At 35.4% G+C, this 18,944-nt stretch overlaps 1 protein-coding gene and 1 long non-coding RNA gene across 5 annotated transcripts; one reads left to right on the forward strand and one right to left on the reverse strand.

Annotated features, from left to right (window-relative positions):
* Nucleotides 1-902: 902 nt before the first annotated feature.
* On the reverse strand, nucleotides 903-2,459 carry LOC145050205 (putative UPF0481 protein At3g02645). The gene has a single exon (XM_078998494.1). The coding sequence runs from the start codon at nucleotides 2,457-2,459 to the stop codon at nucleotides 903-905; it is 1,557 nt and encodes a 518-aa protein (XP_078854620.1).
* A 1,149-nt stretch (nucleotides 2,460-3,608) lies between these two features.
* On the forward strand, nucleotides 3,609-6,802 carry LOC145053631 (uncharacterized). 4 transcript variants are annotated; one of them, XR_013684569.1, is made up of 6 exons: nucleotides 3,609-4,469; nucleotides 4,623-4,656; nucleotides 5,122-5,783; nucleotides 5,879-5,928; nucleotides 6,014-6,446; nucleotides 6,527-6,802. It is a non-coding gene; the product is annotated as an uncharacterized LOC145053631 (long non-coding RNA). The 4 variants fall into 4 exon arrangements; XR_013684567.1 differs by having other exon boundaries at nucleotides 3,609-4,006; nucleotides 4,196-4,656; XR_013684568.1 differs by having other exon boundaries at nucleotides 3,609-4,006.
* The last annotated feature ends 12,142 nt before the right edge of the window (nucleotides 6,803-18,944 follow it).

Consider the following 18,944-nt stretch of genomic DNA (forward strand, 5'->3'; position numbering starts at 1 on the left):
GTAGTGATCAAGAATAAAGACGGCATGAGTTCTTCTCATCTAGAAGATTTTTTGTAGTTCAGGTTAATGAGGTCTTGGAGGTTTTTGGAAATCACGTGTTTAAGGTTTTCACATATTTAATTAGGTTTAATCCTAATTAAATTCATTTGGTTCTATTTTTCTTTAATAATATAGAAAGGGTAATTTGGTACAATCACCTTTTATTTTGATTTTTAAATATATTTTTTTTGTATTAAATTGATTTATACCCCTTTAAATTATAAAATTTGATATAAATGTGAGTTTAATAGGTTAAAAATAATATATTTGTAATTATGAATTTTAGAAGGATATAAACGTAATTCTCAATGTTTACAAGGATATATATATATATGAAATTTTTCGTTGTCTTTTTTTATTTTCTTTAAACGACAAACTAGTTAAGCTACTCTTAAATACTACATATGTCTTCTAAAGACTTGAACCCATAACCTCTTATTTGAAAAAGTCATTCCTTAACGTTAGCCATTAGGCCAAAGGCCTATCGACAAACAAGTCCTCTCTCATCTGGTATAAACCAATATGAGTTTGATACTTTGTTGTTATTAATTAGTCATCAGTCAAACAAAACTTTAACAAATTAATATGATTGTATCGTACTTGATTTATCAAACATATTTAATACAATGATTATCGAAAAAACTAGTTTTATTTATTTTGTCTTTTTTAATAACAGAAAACTATTTAAAGTACAACCTAATGGCAAGACTACACCCAACCAACATAAATCTTGAGAACTCAAATGCTCCCTCTTCTTTAAAATCTGACACGAAGCTCATATTTGAACCACACTTGAAACAAATTAACAAACAAAATAAATAAACAATATGTGATAAAAACAAATGGAAGCATAATAGCTTTGCCTAGTTGCTGCTGCCAACGACCTTAGGACAGCCATAGAACTGACAAAAGGAATACAATACCAGCAACAACAACAACAGAATCGTTAAAAGACGAGCGATCACCTTCCACAAATAAAAGAATCTCTTTTTGATGAACTTAAATATCTTCACAACCAACCTCTTCTTATAGTATTTATTAATATTTGCGACAGTCTTGCTATCAGAATTCCTTGTTGCTTTGTTCATCCCATTGAAAAGTTCTGCAATCTGGTTATTCGTTAGGTCACCTTTAATGATTCCCTTTTGCTTTAACAGTATAACATCCTCAGCGTTGTCGATAATTCCACTTATCAGATCAACAAATTTTGAGATTGACTGGCTGGAATATGAATAGTGCATAGCGTTTTCATAGGCTACCAAATTCCTCAAAACTACTTCTGAATTAACATCTAAGGTTATTACAGGCAAGTATAAAGTAGCTTCTTCTTCTACAAACTTAATGTCCATTATACCTCCGTTTGTGGAGCTAAACGTTATCCCTGCATAGTAGTGTAAGGTAGAGACACATGGTATCTTAATCTCCTGCACCATAGGACCTTCATGTTTACCAGAATCATTGACTCTCTTTAAGCCTAAGAAACTCAATATTTTATCCCATGGCATGCCTTGTATAACCTGGAACGGCTTGAGGATTTTTGTAGCAATCCCAAATTTCATGGCTATTTTTGTTATTAAATCAATATTATCGCAAACAGAATTAATATCATCTTCCATTACCTCTGTTTCCTCTGACTCATCTTGTTTCTCTTCTTTTTCTTCATCTGGAGGAACTCTTTGGGTATCAGAAAATCCATTGGTAACAATCAACTGATACATTAAATCTAGTAAATGCAAGTAGGTTCCTCCATGATCTTGGCATGATGAAATTGATGGCAATTTGAGAGGAGAGTTTGCGCGACAAAATTGCTCCATCATATGAAGCAACTCGACTACATCATCATACTTTTCAGACGAATTGTATTTCAATGTTCTATAAATTTCTTTCAATAAAACAGACGGGATTTGGTTCTCTAAAAGCATTAGGTCTCTAGAAAGAACACTGGCTGGTAGCATCTTGTTATCTTCAAGATTAGCAAAGTGGTCTTGCAAGATGTTAAGCAAAAATAAACCATCTATGGCCATAATCCAAGATAAGGTATTGTCATTGAAGTCCAAGTAGCTATGGTAGCAACCTCGGATAACAGGGTCGAGTTCTTTGATTTTACTGATTAATAACTCTCGAAACTTGATGTTTCCGAGATGAGCACAGGTTTGGTTGAAAAGTGATTTTGCAGTAGCAATCTTGTACCTTTCCATATCATATAAATGAGGATCCATATGATGGTATGGACCTAAAGCAATCACCTGAGGGAAATAAGCATCAGGTTTAAAAATGGTAACCGATTTTTGAACAGTGAAAATACATATAGGGTTTTCTTCAGAAATGTCTATGGTGACTTCCTTGACGAATTTCTTGCGAATTTGATGAATCCATCTTTGTTCTCTGGACATGGAAGATAAACTTGTGGTGACGGCCATGTTTGGACTTTAGTTGATATTTGAGTCACCTGACATGCAACATTATTGCTCATTTATAGGCTTTGCTGCTTTATCTTACGTGTCTGAAATTTTCGTACATACCCTGCCTAATTTCCTAAAATGGGTTGTATTAGCTTTGTGTAGGTTTTAAACATGTAAGCAACGTAACTGAAATTGTTACGTGTTACGTGTGATAATGCTACTAAAGAAAAGTTCAACTTATGGGTCCTTAAGAGGACACTTTCTTGGAAGCAAAAGAAAGAATTATCTTAATGAAACGTCAACCTTATACGATCAGCAAGATAATGAAAGTCAATTTTTTTTGACCTAGTAAAAGAGCCTAGAGGAAATAAAATATATTACAAATAGATACCAGCACGAGCCCAGAAGATAAAACTGCCCGAGACCATTAAAAGACAGGATACCGTTGGTTTAATGGGTTAAAAATTTAATCCTAGCAACACAAGATCCATGACACGATGACGCGAGGTGTAAATCATTTAATATGGTGATCCATAGGATAGATGGCTTGTTGAAGGAGAATCTTTTCAAATTAAAAAAAAAAAAAAAAAAAAAAAAAAAAAAAAAAAAAAAAAAAAAAAAACCCACAATTGCAAATAGAAACAGGTTGTGAACGCTGCCTTTAAGCTAGCCAATCGACGTGATCACCACTAGGCCTCGGAACATTAGGACTCGTAAAATGGATAATGGGGAATATACGATGTCTTGTTCAAATCTCACTACTAGTAAAATGGATAATGGGGAATATACGATGTCTTGTTCAAATCTCACTACTAGAAACCTGACCTTCAGCGACAGAATCAGCGACGGATTCAATCTGTAGCTAATCAGTGAGGAAATATCGAGAGATCCGCGATGGAAAACATAAAGATATGGACCAAAAAAACTTATACAATTTTTGAGAGGTATTACCAAGCGATTAGCGACAGAATAGTAATAATTTATCGACAAAAAACAGTCTGTCGCTATTCTATCGCAAATTAACTCCTTTTAGCTAGGGAACAACGACGCATTGCTTAAAATCACAAGCCCTTTTTTCTTGGGCCTCGCAAATCCTTCGTAGAAAATCAAAAGCCTCTTTTTTTCTTTTTTTCTTTTACTTCCCGCTTTTTTTTTTTTTTTTTTTTTTTTTCGTTCCCTCCTTCTATTTTCATTCCCTCCGATTTCTTCCCAAGCCCTAAATGATTTCTTCTTGAAGCCCTAATAAAACCTCTATAATATCGACTGAAATCCACTCCTCCGCCTTGAAAAATCACCTCCACCGCCGTCCACCTGCATCGCCCCTCTCTGCATCGCTCTCTGAAGTACACTTGAAGCTCGTCAAAGGAAAATCTCAGAAATCACATCCTCATTGGCTTTCCACTCGGTTCACCCCCCTTCCTTATTGACTCATTCGTTTCCCTATCAAAGCCATTCGATCTGATTCGATCTGTTGGTTTATCCATTACTGCTTCAGATCGTGTAAACTCGAGAAAATCTAAAGTATTCTTCATCAGCTTCCAATTCTGGTTACTTTCTAGTAGTGTGTAAGTTGCATTTCCATGTAGAACTCTTACTTCTCTTTCATTTCTAGCTTATATCGTTGCTCGTTTTCTAATATTTGCCTTCTTTAACTCTTTAATTTTGGTTTTCCTAGGGTTTTCCTAGTAATTATCATCTTAACTCTAATTTGTATGTTCTAGATTATATAAATTAGCATATGGATTTTTTTCTAGATTTGAACTGATTCGACAAGGGGATACCAGATTGAATACTACTTCGAGGAGAAGAAGTATAAGTTTTCCTTACCGCATGATGTTAAGATCATAATTAACCCTTTTTGAGTCTGTTCTTGGTGTATCAGTTTACTATTTTGAAATGTTGATTTGATTAACAGTGGTTGATATTCTGACATGATGATTGATGAAACAGATTTTCGAAGGCAAGGTAGTTTGATATTGAGAAGAAAAACAAATATGGTTGATATTATAAAATGGAGGAAGGATTATGGTAGACACAACCATGGAGTGCTAAAAAAAAATTTCATTTCATTTAAATTGTGTTCTGGTGGTGTATAGTTGTTTTCCTGTTGTTATGTTGTGCCAATTTCATTTCATTTAAAAAGTAAAACCCTTGTCTCATATTTGTGTGTTTTGTTGTTAGGGGCATGGTGGTCTTGTTAACACTGGCGAAGCAGGTACCATTTTTGTGACCAATTTTCTTCTTGTTTTCCTGGTAAATTGTCCATCTATTGATCTTTTTTGTTACTGAATCATGCAATAGTACAAAGCAACTATAATTTCCAGTTGTAGAACTTATATATGATAATGAAAATGTACAGGGTTTGATGTTCATCAGAAGTTTGTTCTAGATATCTAGTAGCAAATTAAATGGCTTAATTCAGTATTCATCTTAGCACCAAGCTTTGTCAATTTCTCTCATATCTAACACATATTTTGTTATCTTCTATAAGGGTGAAGAATCCATGGAAGTTAATGAACTTGGAACAATGTTGTTTCACTTATATGTTTGCATCTTACTTTCATTTCGTTTCTTTCTATTATAATATTCCACCACATCAAATTGTTTTGTATTTGCATGTTATTGCTATAAAGTTATAACTATAAAAATAACTATATGTAATATTATTTTTGTTGTTTAGGTGGTGGGATACAAGGTGTAATTTCTTCCAATACTGAGAGATCAAGAACTGATTGGACAACAGAAATGGACATTTTTCTGACTGAGTTACTGTTACATCAAGGGCAAAAAGGCAATAAACATGATAATCCATTTTTAGTCCAAGATTCAAATCTTTTTCAATTTTCATCCTTATTTCATGTTTTTGTATCAATTTTGGTCGATTTCTCAAGTTAATTAATCTTTTTTATTGGGGGTGGGTGTGCCAAAATTATAAATTTATAATATAATATCATAGAACTTAAATTTATAATAGAAAATTGTAAAAAAAAAAAAAAACAAGGATAAAAAGTCTTATGTTGAAACAAGAACCAAAATTGATACCAAACCATGAAAAAAGGACACAAACTGAAAAAGATTTGAATTATGGACTAAACTTGTGATTTTGAGTAAAACACAAGGACCAGATCTGTAACTCTCTTTCTCTTATTTTTATTTGTTTTCTTTTTCTGTTTAGTTTTGTTTTTCATGGACTTTTCTCTGAATTAACATTACATGATTGTTATTAATTATCTTTATATGAATATTATTATTTATATTTTCTTCTTAATCTAATTTTGTAGGATTTTGTGTTCAAATATGTTCTCCTATTTCAGTCAAATCCTTCTTTGATCCAAAGTTCATGTAAGTTCTTTCCTAGTTTTTGAGCTAAAAGAGAACTACATCTTTTTTTGTAAAAGATCTTTGAGTTGCTAGTTAATGACTCTATTTACATGTAGGTTTTGGGCAGAAAATATCAAAACAAGCTCCTTGAAATGCTTGATGGCAGGTACTTTTATTGTTTTATGAAATAATACTTCATTAATATAAACTTCATTAATATACTTTTATTTGTTTTTCATATTTGTGAGCAGTGAACTTTCATATGTCTTGCGTGGTACCTGTAATTGTGCTTATAAAGAAGGTTAGATCGGCCATTTAATTTTTGGTCGGAATCGAAATTCAATTTCATTCCAGTCGTCCCACTTTGAAAGTAACCCAATCAAGAAAACTATTCATGGATTCAATCTTTGCAAGAAGTTATCCCTGTTCCTCCTGGGACAAAGTCAAGATTTATTTTAAGTGAAATAAAGAAGAACCATTTGAAAGTGGAACCTAAGGGCCAACCTCCGATTCTTGATGTAAGTTTGCTAGTGGCATTTATAGTACTATTTTAACATGCTATTGTTGAAATTATAGATTTATTCTAATAATATGATAAATTGATATCAATAACCCTTTTTTATATATAAATACAATGGGACTTGTACAAGTCTGTTAAAGTTGATGACGGTTTCTGGAGCTTAGGTATGTACATTTAAAAATGTGGTATACTTTTATACATTTTTTTTTCTTTCAAATGACTCATCTTTTTGTTTCTTTCACAGATGATCAAAAATCAGTCTCCATTCTTTTAACAAAACAGTATCAAATGGAAGTTTTTGGTGAACCTGAAAACAGTAATCTTGCTGGACCCTGAAACAAGTCTTCTCCTTCCATGGGATTTAATAGGAATCGGAATCCAATTCCATTCCAATCATTCTTTTGGATGCAAGATATGTAGGAATGGAGAATATGTATGATGAAATGCAAAATATGATAGGAAATTGAGAATTTTGGTACATTATATTATGAAATCAAATATCAATCAATGTTTAACTTTAGTATTTTAATGTTAATGTTTGTTTTAAATTGTATATTTATTTAATACTTATGGATTTAAATGATATTGGATTGGGATTGAGTAATTGTTTGATGTTTTTGGTACTCTTTTTGTTTTAGATACGTAATACAAAAAAAAAAATTATATACATATTAGCGAGGGATCAGCGACAGAATATAGAAAAAAAACAGAGATAGAATTTTGCGAGGGATCAACGACGAGAATAATTTTATTGAGTTTCGTCGCCGATGTCATAAATAAACGTGTTAAGTGACGTATTTGCGACGGATATTCCGTTGCTAAGGTTGTCGCAAAGAATAAGTAATCCGTTGCTAAATCCATCGGTAAGTCATTAGCCACACTTAAATTAGCTATGGAGTATGTCTACCGATGATCCGTCGCAGACGTCCTTTAGCGACGGAATTGCGACGGATTGGTCCGTCTCTGAAATCCCTATTTCTAGTAGTGTCTCTGGTGTGGTCGGTTTAAATTAAGTGTTAATATCTCTGGCTGTACGCTTTAAGCTCGGACAAGGAAGCTACGGTTGGCTGGAACTTTTAGTCAGCGGTTCTTGGAGGATGATTTGGAGAAGACCTGTACCTGATGGGGCAGAAAAAGAAGAATGGGAGCCCTTAACAACAATCATCTGGCGGGTTAAATTGAATAGAATCCCTTTTGTAAGAACTATATATGTAGAAGACAATATCATAATATTTTTTTAATTAATTGCCCCTTTATAGAACCAAGACATGGAGGTTGACAAAAGAAGAGGTTTTTTTTTTAAAAAAAAAAAAGGTGCAGAGACCACAGACCAGTTGTTCGACTATGGCAGACTTCTTTCTTTCAAGTGGATAGATGCTAAATGTACCAAAGATAATATACATGGGTGATGTGGTTCGCCAGCCCTTGTATAGACTTACCAAAGTTGTGTCCTTCGTGTATTTGCTAGTCTCTAACAAAAAAACCAAAAACAAAAATCAGACGCCTTCGAAAAAACTTGCTCCATAACGCGGTAAGGCACCTTGAAACGTTATTTAGCCGCCACGTCCGCCACGTTTATGACCCCACCCCCTCCCCCGGGATGTTTTCGTAACGACTATACCACGTCTCGCGCTTTGGCGTGCCACGGCGCCTTTTAGAACCAAGATATATATATATATATATATATATATATATATATATATATATATATATATATATATATATATATATATATATGAACCCTTAATCATAGTCGAACATAACTTCCTTAAATGTTAACCATAACTACTCAAAATTGCTTACATAGAGTCTACCATAACTTCAAAACCCCTGCCCCTTAAGCTCTACTCTAAATAATACTTACGGGTGTTTGGCAAAACAACTTATTAACTTATTAGCGATTCCACGCTACTATAAGCTAACAAAGTGTTTTGATTAAAATAGCTTATATCAGTTACAAAGTGTTTTCGATTCGTGTGATGTCCTATTTAAAATTAAGAGTTAGATTAACTATAATTTAAAAAAAAACTGTTAATGTCACACCCCTGAACCAGACGGCGGAATCGTCCGGGGGCTCGTATGACTAACAATTGAATTATCATCACAATGAATATACATGAAACATAACACATTCATCACCAACATTACATATAACAATCAACATTATTCACATCAAGTACATTGTTATAAGTTATATAATTTCAAAGTATTAAAAGTACGATTAGTGATGTTACACAAAATAAATCCATTCATTCTTGAAAATCTTCCTACTTAACGATTACCTGAGAATACAAGTTATTTTGAAAACGATCAACATATATAATGATGGTGAGTTCATAAGTATGGGTGAATAAAAGTCTTTGTATCTTTCGTAAAAACCTAGAAAATCCGATATTTTCTGTAAAATGTCTAAAAATGATGTGAAAATCAAGTATAAATGTATGTGTGAATTTCATAGTTGTAACATATATGAATGTAGTTTAGATTTCTTTTATTGTGAGTAAGTGATAATTGTATATGAATATTTTTCCCCAGAAAATCCGATATTTTCTGATTTATAACAATGTCGTCGTTCTTGTATTATTAAATAAGTCGTTTTGTATTGACACAATCGAATGGTTAATCTTCGAAATGTTAAATTTGGTATTGAATCTCTATATGAGCCGTTATAACCATGCATGATAATGAATAGGTTGCCAATCTTGGCATTTTTCCAAATGCCGGTATTGCTCAAGATTTTGTCGCCCTAGACTGGCCTAGTCTAGTTGTAGCGAACAGCTAAGGCGTGGGGGGTCACCCGTATAGATCTATACACAAACTCCCGCTCTCCCTCGTGGAAACTCTGGTTATAACTACAGGTTGTACACTCATAGGTGCCAACCCACATGTCTCACTAGATTCTCAACCCTTTGTACTATGTTTAATGTTTGCGTGTATGTTGTATGTTTTCATATTTAAATGGTACATATATAAATATACGAAGTTCAATGATTACGAAAAGGTAAAGTTACGATCTACTAGCATGTGAATTCCATTCCAAGCCCAATTAGCATGTAAATGGACCACAAAGACCCAATAACATGTAAGAGGGTAATTTGGGCCTAATAGTCATGTGAGTGGACCACCAAGGCCCAACAAACATTGACCCATAACTCAGGCCAGATTAACACATAAATGGGTCGCAAGACCCAATAAACATGTCATGGAAAAATATTGGGCTCAATATACACTTAAATGGGCCCTTAAGGCCTATTAGCCATATAATGTGAATATTAGGCCCAATAAAATAGTTATCGACGTATTTCATCCATTTGTTATTGTTCAGTTGTTTGTCTAAGCTCGAGGTTTACCAGATTGATGATAAAATGTCTTCTTTTTGTAAAAACGGCGTATTGGCCAATAATCCTCAAATTTTCAATTAAGGCCCAAAGTTTTGTAAAAATAGTACTTTAGTCCATAATTTATAAAAATTTGTAATTTTCTCCCAAATGTTTAGAATTTCACGGATTTAGTCCAATAATTTATATTTTGACATTTATGGCCCAGTTTTGCAAAAAATTACATTTTCAGCCTCTTGTTTGTAAAAATTGTCACTTTCGGCCCAATTTAGATAAAAGTTACAATTTTGGTCCAATTTAGAAATAAATGTTATTTTCACCCCAAAATTTGGTTTATTTACATTTATGATTCAAACTTTGGCCAAATAACATTTTTAATCCCAAAACTTTATTTTCTTTTGCAAATTTGGGCCCAAAACCATGAGGCCCAAATGTTTGGCCCATTAAGCTCAAATTTACATTTTTGGCCCTTTTGAAAGTATGTTTATCATAAAAAGCCCTTTTTATACAAGTAGGACCTCTTTGGTCCCTATAAAAATATATATGTCACTTTTTTCCCTTATCTTTTATTTTCTTGACAATTTTGACCCTTTACAAGGTTTTTGTTCTAAACTTTTATATCTTAACATATAATCACTTTTGAATTGATAATATGATGTATAAAGTGTCTTAGTTCATGGATCTTTTCTCAATGTTACTTTTAATATCAATATTGTTAAGATCTAACACATTTTCACAAAATAAACTAAGAAATCACACAAGACATGCATATAACACATAGATATACACATTTTACTTGCATTCTCCCCCAAAAATCATATGAAAACCGAAAACAAGGGGGTATGAACTCACCTTTGTTTTGATGTTTCGGTTTTGCAGAAGAATTAAAGAGATTTTTGGTCTTAGCAACACCTTGAAGTAGATCTCGAGCTTATGGGGTTTTCTAAGAGTATGATCACCAAAAATGTTTAGGAGAAGTGTTATTAATATAAGAATGAAGTTATATGACTTGGATATGTAGGAACTTACCAAAGAAAGATGATTTTTGGTGGAAATCTCCTTGAACAACCCTAGATCTTTGAAAATTTGGAGAATAAAGGATGATTTCTTGAGAGAGTGTTCTTGAAAGATTTTGGAAAGAAAATGAGGTGGTGAAAGTGAGGGTCGGCCGAAAAGAAGAAGAATAGAGGAGAGAGGGAATGAGGTGATGTGCATGGAGATCCACCATGCAATAAAGAGGTGGCAAGCTCTCATGATTCCTCTAAATTCCCTTTTATTTTTCTTTTCTTTTCCTTATTGGGCCGAGAATTGGGCTTAAGATGGATGAAATTGAATTAGTTTGGTCCACTCTTGGTTTTGCTCAATTTTGCGAAACCCAATAAATATGTTTCTGTCCATTGGGCCGTTAAGTGTATTCACGGCCTGATTTGACATAAAAGAATGGATTTATAGCTTATTAGGGTTAATTGGATTAGTTATGGTCCAATAAGGCCCATTAGGGTTAGAATGAATCATTCTAAGTCCAAATGGTCCAAAATGTTACAGGTTTGTGAATTGGGTCCATTTAGAATCCAAATAGGGTTTCCAAGCCCAAAATAGTTCAATTGAATGCTTATTGGTCCATTAGGCCCAATAAGGAAATCCCAGTCCAATATGGATTCAAATCGGGATTCTTAGGGTTTTCAGACTCTTTGTTGAACATGAAAGGTGAATTTAAATGAGCATTGGGTGATATTTACTTAGAGTATATGTTTTACAATAGTTGAATGATTACACGAGAATAGAATTTCCTAGCTAAAATGTTAGTTATGACAGTTAAATAGATCATTGCTTACTTCGTTGATACATGCATTACTACACGGGCATGATCCCCTTTGTTTACAACTTGTTGTGCACAGACTCCTTTTATAACAGCCCAAAAATCACATGGAAAAAATATAGTTTAACATAATCAAAACACCAATGAAACTGTATCCAATTATTTAAAAGCATTTCAAAATAAAACAATTATCAGAGTTAAATCCCAAAATAACATGTTGCGAAAAACACGGGTGTATGTGTTGTGATCAAGCCAGACCCTTCACGTTTGAACTGGAAATACCTGAAACCATAAACCACGAACTATAAGCACAAAGCTTAGTGAGTTCCCCAAAATACCACATATCATACATATCGAATGGGCCAAACATGTCATTCATACCAAACATATCAAACATGTCAAACATATCATAGAAAGTGCTATTATCATGGAACGTACATATAGTTGCCATGGACTCCTCCCATGGTCTTTATCTAGAATGTCATGGGCTCCCCCATGGTTTTTACCTGGAATGTCACAGGCTCCCCTCATGGTCTAATATCCAAACTCCATGGGCTACCCCCGGGGTCTTCCATGCAAGTATTACAAAGATAACTAGCATACAATCTACAATACTTAACTACTTAAGTGCCAGAGTCCACATTCTAGTCTTGCATACAGATTTGCCAAGAGTTACCTCTGGGTCTTTCATACCAATGCCAAGGGTTATCCCCTTGGTCTTCCTATAACACATAAACCTAATGGGCCAGCATTGGTGCCTTCGACCCATAGTATAGTGAGGAGACTCACCTCAAATATAGAAGGTCACTATAAGATCCCTAGTTGTTGCCCTAACTACACCTCTGATCTTAGATCAAAATAACACCCAATTAGCAATCGGGTTCCATTCTAAGGTCCACCATCCATACTTAGGGTAAAATGACCATTTTACCCCTGACCCATCGTGAATCAAAGTGAGGCACAATTCCATTAACCAAAATGTCAAAACCAAAAGATCCATGAAAGCCCACTAATGGCCCAATTTTCCAAATTGGGACCGACCTCACACAGGTTTTATCCTAAGCCTATAATTTCCTTAGTTACAATTCAGATTACCTCAAGTACTCCCTTAGGACAAACTCGATCAAAGACAAAAGTAAAAAAGTCAAGGTCAACAACCCGAGTTAACCTAAATCGCCGTGTTTTCCATTTATTTGGGAGGTCAGGAAAAACCGATCCAACTCAACGAGTTTATCAATAAACTCGTCGAGTTCGCTCAATACCCAAGATCTTAATATAATAAGCACTCAATCCATAAGGGCATGACCCCAAAACCTAGATCTAACTTCCTTGAGCTGGAAAAACATGTAAAGTTGCCAACTTTACATTCATGCATGTCTAAATGAAGCTCTTATGCTTAAAATGGACTTAATAATTGATTTAATGCATGCATGACACCAAAATCCTTTTAAAGCTTGCAACTTTAAGCCAAATGAGGCCATAAAATGGATAAATCTAAAATGACAACCCATGAAACACTTAAATCATTGGACAATCCGTCAAAGAGCCCAATAATCAAAATAAAACCCCAAAAGAAGACATCTAATCAATGAAGAAGCAAGGTACAAGATTTATAGCTTAAAGAGACTACAATAAGTCGGGAAGTTCTGGATACGAATCCTTTCCACCAAGCTAGACACATTCACTCCAGGACTCCTTCAAATGAGTACCAAAAATCAACATTCTAAGCTCTCCACAAGCTCACACACTCAATTATGGAAGATGATACTCGAATTTAGGGTTTCTGGAAAGAGGAGGCAGGTAAGGAGGCTAGCTAAGGGACTTAAGGCCTTTAAATAGTGTGAAACACCGTAAAAATTAGGGTTCCCTTCCCAGATGCCAACTCATTGAGATAAGGTTCCTCAACTTTTCATATTGGTTCATTAAACCCGCGGCTAAAATGCTCCTCGACTCGCCAAATTAAGGCACCTCAACTCACTAAGTCCCACATAGAAATTACAAACATGGCAACCATCTCAAATCAGAAATCAAGCGTTACACCTTTGTTTGACGTCGAACGCTTTAAAAATTCAAGCGTTTGAAAATGTTCGACTTCTTGCGCCCAATTTTCACGTGACATACCTATTAGGGCCAGGATCCTCAACCCTTATTAAATATTCTGGATCCTCAACTATCTCAGGATCCCGACTATTGTCGTTACTATTATGTACTAATATTTATAACGGGGTATATTTTTTCTTAATTAATACATGTGCAAAAATAGTCAAGAGAATACCTATTCTTAATGGAGTTTCGTCTCAACTACGCTAAAGACCTGGAATACCTAGTCAAATAACTTTCATGAAGTTGGTCATGGAGGATCCCGAAAATATCGGACATCTTGTTAGCTTGTCTAGACTATAAATTGACACTTGTATCTCGCACACAACACACTATTTTTTACACTGAGCTTACTATTCAAATTTATTCACTTGTTCTTACTGAAATACTCTGTAATTACCATTTTTTGTTAATAAAATCATCAAGGAAGGTGATCATAATCACCTCCCAAGGCTTTGTGCTAGATATCCTAGCAAGGATCATGAGTTTTCCTTGTAAATCACTACGTAATTCTCTTTACCATTTACTATTGCACAATTCGAACATCACAACCTCCGATTCAATTTGGTTGATTAGTACTTGTGTAATTTTTGACGAAAACAATTTGATGCGCACCGTGGGGCCGTGGTGTTCAAAATCCTCGAAAGTTCATGTCTACACAAACGATCCTTTCTTCATCCTCCGTTCCTTCCATTCCAACCAAAAATTTACCACCTCCTCTGAGTGGACCCCTGGTTAGAGGAAAGCACCTGACACTTCTAAGAAAAACACCTCTCTAGTCACTAATCAATGAAGTATGGGATCTTTGGGACTCCAGGATCCGACTGCTTCGGTCACTACTACAGAAATCTTTGCTATGATGAGGACAATGACGGAACAGATGACCCAACAGCAAGAGGAGAATAGAACACTACTTAGAGTACTGGAGAGATTGAATGTGAAATTTCAAAGATCCCAGGAAACGACACCCACAGTTGTACAACCAAGGATCCTGAACTTTGATAATGCAGGATCCTCAGGAAATCACTAGGAGAACACAACTCCTGTTACTATTACGTCACCCTGGGGGACAAATATGAACAATCAAGCATCTACGATTAATGATCTCAATAAGCGTATCATCACTCCTAGAAACATTGATTGTAGTAACATCTCAAACAACAATATTGTCAATACTAACTCTACTAATGTTGATGCAGGAAGAACTCCAAATATGGTTAAGGAACTTTAACAGCTGGGACAGATGATCTCAAGCGTACCCGGGGTAGTCCAACTCATACCAGAAGCATCTCCAACAAGTCACAAGATCTTGAGATTTTGCTCCCGCAATAGCCGATACCGAAGTTCCTAAGTGCTTCCAGACTCCTAGCATGAAGCCTTACAATGGAACTACAGATCCTGAAGAGCACGTAGCACAATACCGAGAAAGGATGGAGATCATTCCCATCCTAGGGTACTTGAAGGATGCATGCCTATGAAAAGACTTTGGTTCAACCCTTACGGTATCAGCTCTCAAATGGCTACTAAACGTTCCTCTATACTCTATTACTTCATTTCCACACTTAGTTAATATTTTAAATAACTAATTTTATTGCAGCAGAAACTTCAAGAAGATCATTAGTGATCTCTATCGAGTGGTTTAAGATCCTAAGGAACGACTTAGGGATTTTGTTAACAGGTTCGGCAAGGAAGCTCTAAGCATCCCCAACATCGTCATGGCGACTGCTATAAAGGCCTTCAAGATGGGACTAAGGAAGGATTCGCCCTTCTATGAAGACCTCGTGATGACCGCATGCAATAGATTGGACGAAGTCAGGTGCCGAAAATTGACGTTCATAAGGCTTGAAAAGGATAAACACATCCAGAAGAGAAGCAACCCTTCAAGTCAATAAAAGAATCCTAATAGGAAGGCCGAACTATCGGCCCCAAGATCCTAAAAATCGAAGCCCTACTCCAAACATGATCATCACAGGGTTAATGCCCTCGAAGATGAAGGGGAGGAAGAGGAGCTCTTTAAGACCACTAACTATTGTTTTTCTGTGGATACTTCAGGTTTAATCTATCCTATGCAAGATCTCGAAGACAAAGCAAGGTGGATAAAGAAGGATAACAAGTCCACTAGTTGGAAAGACAAATCCAAATGGTGTACTTACCATGAAGATTCCAGTCACATTGATGCAGGATTGTATATCCGTAAGAAAGGAAATTTGTTACCTCCTTAGCAAGGAGCATCTCAAACAGATCCTCGGGAGAAAGAAAGAAAAGTCCAAGGAGAACAACCAGGATGGTTATATGATCCCGGAGAAACCAGGATCTCCACCCCAAAGCCAAGATAATAAACATTATCTCAGGCGGGTCTAACATTTGTGGTTCTTCTTATTCTCAAGATAAAAGACACGCAAAGGTCTCTAAAACAGAGATGGAGAATAAACCACGAAAGAATACCATGATTAACAATGATAAGGAAATCACATTAGACGAGACGGACAGGGAAGAGATTTGGGATCCTCACCATGATGGACTTTTGATAACATTGTACATGGCCAACCATTTCGTCAGAAAGATCCTTCTTGACGAAGGATCCTCGGTCAATATCGTACTCTTAGACGCACTAAAAAGGATGAACATCCCAAAATTAGAGATAATGATCCTAAGTCCTCATAAGATTTAGCGGGGAAATGAAACACACTGTTAGGGAGATAAAGCTACCAATATACATAGATGGGATAAATTCTATACAAAATTTATGTGTTATTGACACTTTATCTTCTTATAATGTGATACTAGGTAGACCGGGGATTCACGAGATGAAAGTGTTTCCATTAACATATCATTGGTGTGTAAAAATGTCTACTCCATGGGGAACGGTAAAGATCATGGGAGATCAACAACAATCGAAGGAATTTAATGAAACCTCTATGAAGCCTACGACCAAACCCCAACAAGCATAACAATTAAGGTAGCGGGCACAAGTTGTTCTAGAAACGAAGGAGCAAGATGTGAAGGAAGTGCCCCTGAGCATCAAGGATCCTGAAGCCAAGTCCTCATAGGATCCTTAATACCTGAGCAAATCGAGCAAGACCTGTTAAAATTCCTTCGAACCAGAAGCAAGACATCCACATGGAAACACAATGATATGACAGGTATAGACAAGAGTATTATCACTCACAAACTTAATATTGATCAATCTTTCAGACCAATACACCAAAAGAGAAGGAAGTTTGCACCTGAAAGGAATCTGATCATCCAATAAGAAGTAGAGAAGCTCCTCAAGACAAGAATGATCAAGGAAGTGCAGTTCATAAGATAGCTAGCTAACGTGGTTGTCGTACAAAAGAAAAACGGAAAATGGCGAGTCTGTGTAGACTACACAGATCTTAACAAGGATTTTCCTAAGGATCCTTTCCCTTTACCACATATTGACTCTATGATAGATACAATGGCGGGCCACAAACTCTTAACCTTCATGTATGCTTCAGCAAGATTCCAACAAATCCAGATGGAACCATCTGATCAAGAAGATACAATGTGTATGACACCAACGGGTATATATTGTTACACTGCAATTCCTTTTGGTCTTAAAAATGCAGGTGAAACATAAGAAATATTGGTGAATCGGATGTTTAAAGACAAGCTAGGGGACACCATGGAAGTCTATATTGACGACATGGTGGTGAAGTCAACAAAAGCTAAAGATCATCTCAGGGATCTCAAAGAAGCCTTCGACATTCTAAACGAATACAATATGAAGTTGAATCCACTCAAATGCCACTTTGGGATGAAGTCGAGAAATTTCCTTATGTATATCGTAACCAAGAGAGGAATAGAAGCAAGCTCAGAGCAGATCAAAGCAATCATCAAGCTGAAATCCCCATCTTCAACAAAATACATCTAAAGGCTAACCGGGAGAGTAGTTGGACTCAACAGATTCATTTCAAGATCCTCAGAAAGGTGTAAGCCCTTCTATGACATCTTCAAGAAAAAGAAAGGTTCAAATTGACTGAAGAGCACGAAAAAGATTTTTAGGAACTCAAAAGATACTTAAGTTCTGCGTCATTACTAGTCAAGCCTATAGATGGAGAACCACTTCTTCTCTACCTCTCGGTATCCTCAAACATGGTTAGCGTTGTCCTAGCCAAGGATCTTAATGGAGACCAACATCCTATCTACTATGTAAGTAAAAGTCTCCTAGATCATGAGACCATGTATTCTCATCTCGAAAAACTAATTCTTGCATTAGTTATTGCTTCTACTAAATTAAGACATTATTTCGAGACAATACTATGCATGTGAAAACTAATTATCCTATTAAGAATGTTATGAGAAAAACAGAGGTGTCAGGAAGGATGGCAAAATGGTTAGTAAATTTAAGCACGTTTGACATCAAATATGAACCCAGATCCGCCATAAAATCACAAGAATGAGCAGACTTTGTGGCTGACTTTAGTGATGATCTACAAAACAAAGTAGACACGGAAGCCAAACAACTCCTAAAAGATGAACACTTGGGAAAAAATGGACAATGTTCATAGATGGAGCTTCAAACCAAAAAGTAAGATGGCTAGGGATCATACTAAAATCTCCACAGGGGGACTCTAAAAGCTCTGTCTTCAAAAAATCTGTGTGTGTACCTGTCTTACTGGTTCCCTGAAAATACAAGTGATTTTGAAAGTGCATCAACATTTAAGTTGGTGAGTTCATCATTATGTTTTAGTGACGGAAAACTTGTCTTTGTACTTTGAAAACGCTACTATATTTCTCCAGAAAATCCAATATTTTCTATAATGAATGTAGTGTATTCATGTATGTTCCTTGAAAATGTATTTTGTAGTAGTGTACTTACTAATAGAAAATAGTGTATTGTATTTGCATTTGTATGAAAACCCTTGTATGAATGCCTGCATACCACCAACTGTCGTGTAAAGTAGTGTATCATTGTAGTGTTTATATGAAAACCTTGTATGAATGCATGGATACCACCAGCTGTAGTGTATCATAAAGTACTGTAGTTTTATTAAATAAAATAAAACCACTAAAGTAGTGTTAATCCCGTAAAATATGTGTTAGTTATACTGTTGTGAGTTTCATATAACCATGCTTGATATTACCTAGTGACCTCTACGACGTTCTTCAGGCGTCTGAAAGTTATGCCATTTGTCACCCCAGGCGTACTGGCCTAACTGTAGCTAGCAGTTCAGGTGTGGGATTGTCAGTCCTGTATAGATCTATACACAAATCTCACGCTCTCTCTCCAGGAGACTCTGGTTATACTGTATAGGATTTAGTTACGTACCCTATGAATACTAGTGAAATAGTGCCTCACAACCCTATATTAACTAGTTTACGTGTAGTGTTGTAGTGTTCTCTTGTACTAGAAATTGTGTGTATAACCTCGTGGTAGTGTA

The sequence above is a fragment of the Lactuca serriola genome, chromosome 5, assembly GCF_051521515.1.
Source record: "Lactuca serriola cultivar US96UC23 chromosome 5, Lser_US96UC23_V15, whole genome shotgun sequence".
In the NCBI taxonomy this organism is placed as follows: Eukaryota; Viridiplantae; Streptophyta; class Magnoliopsida; order Asterales; family Asteraceae; genus Lactuca; species Lactuca serriola.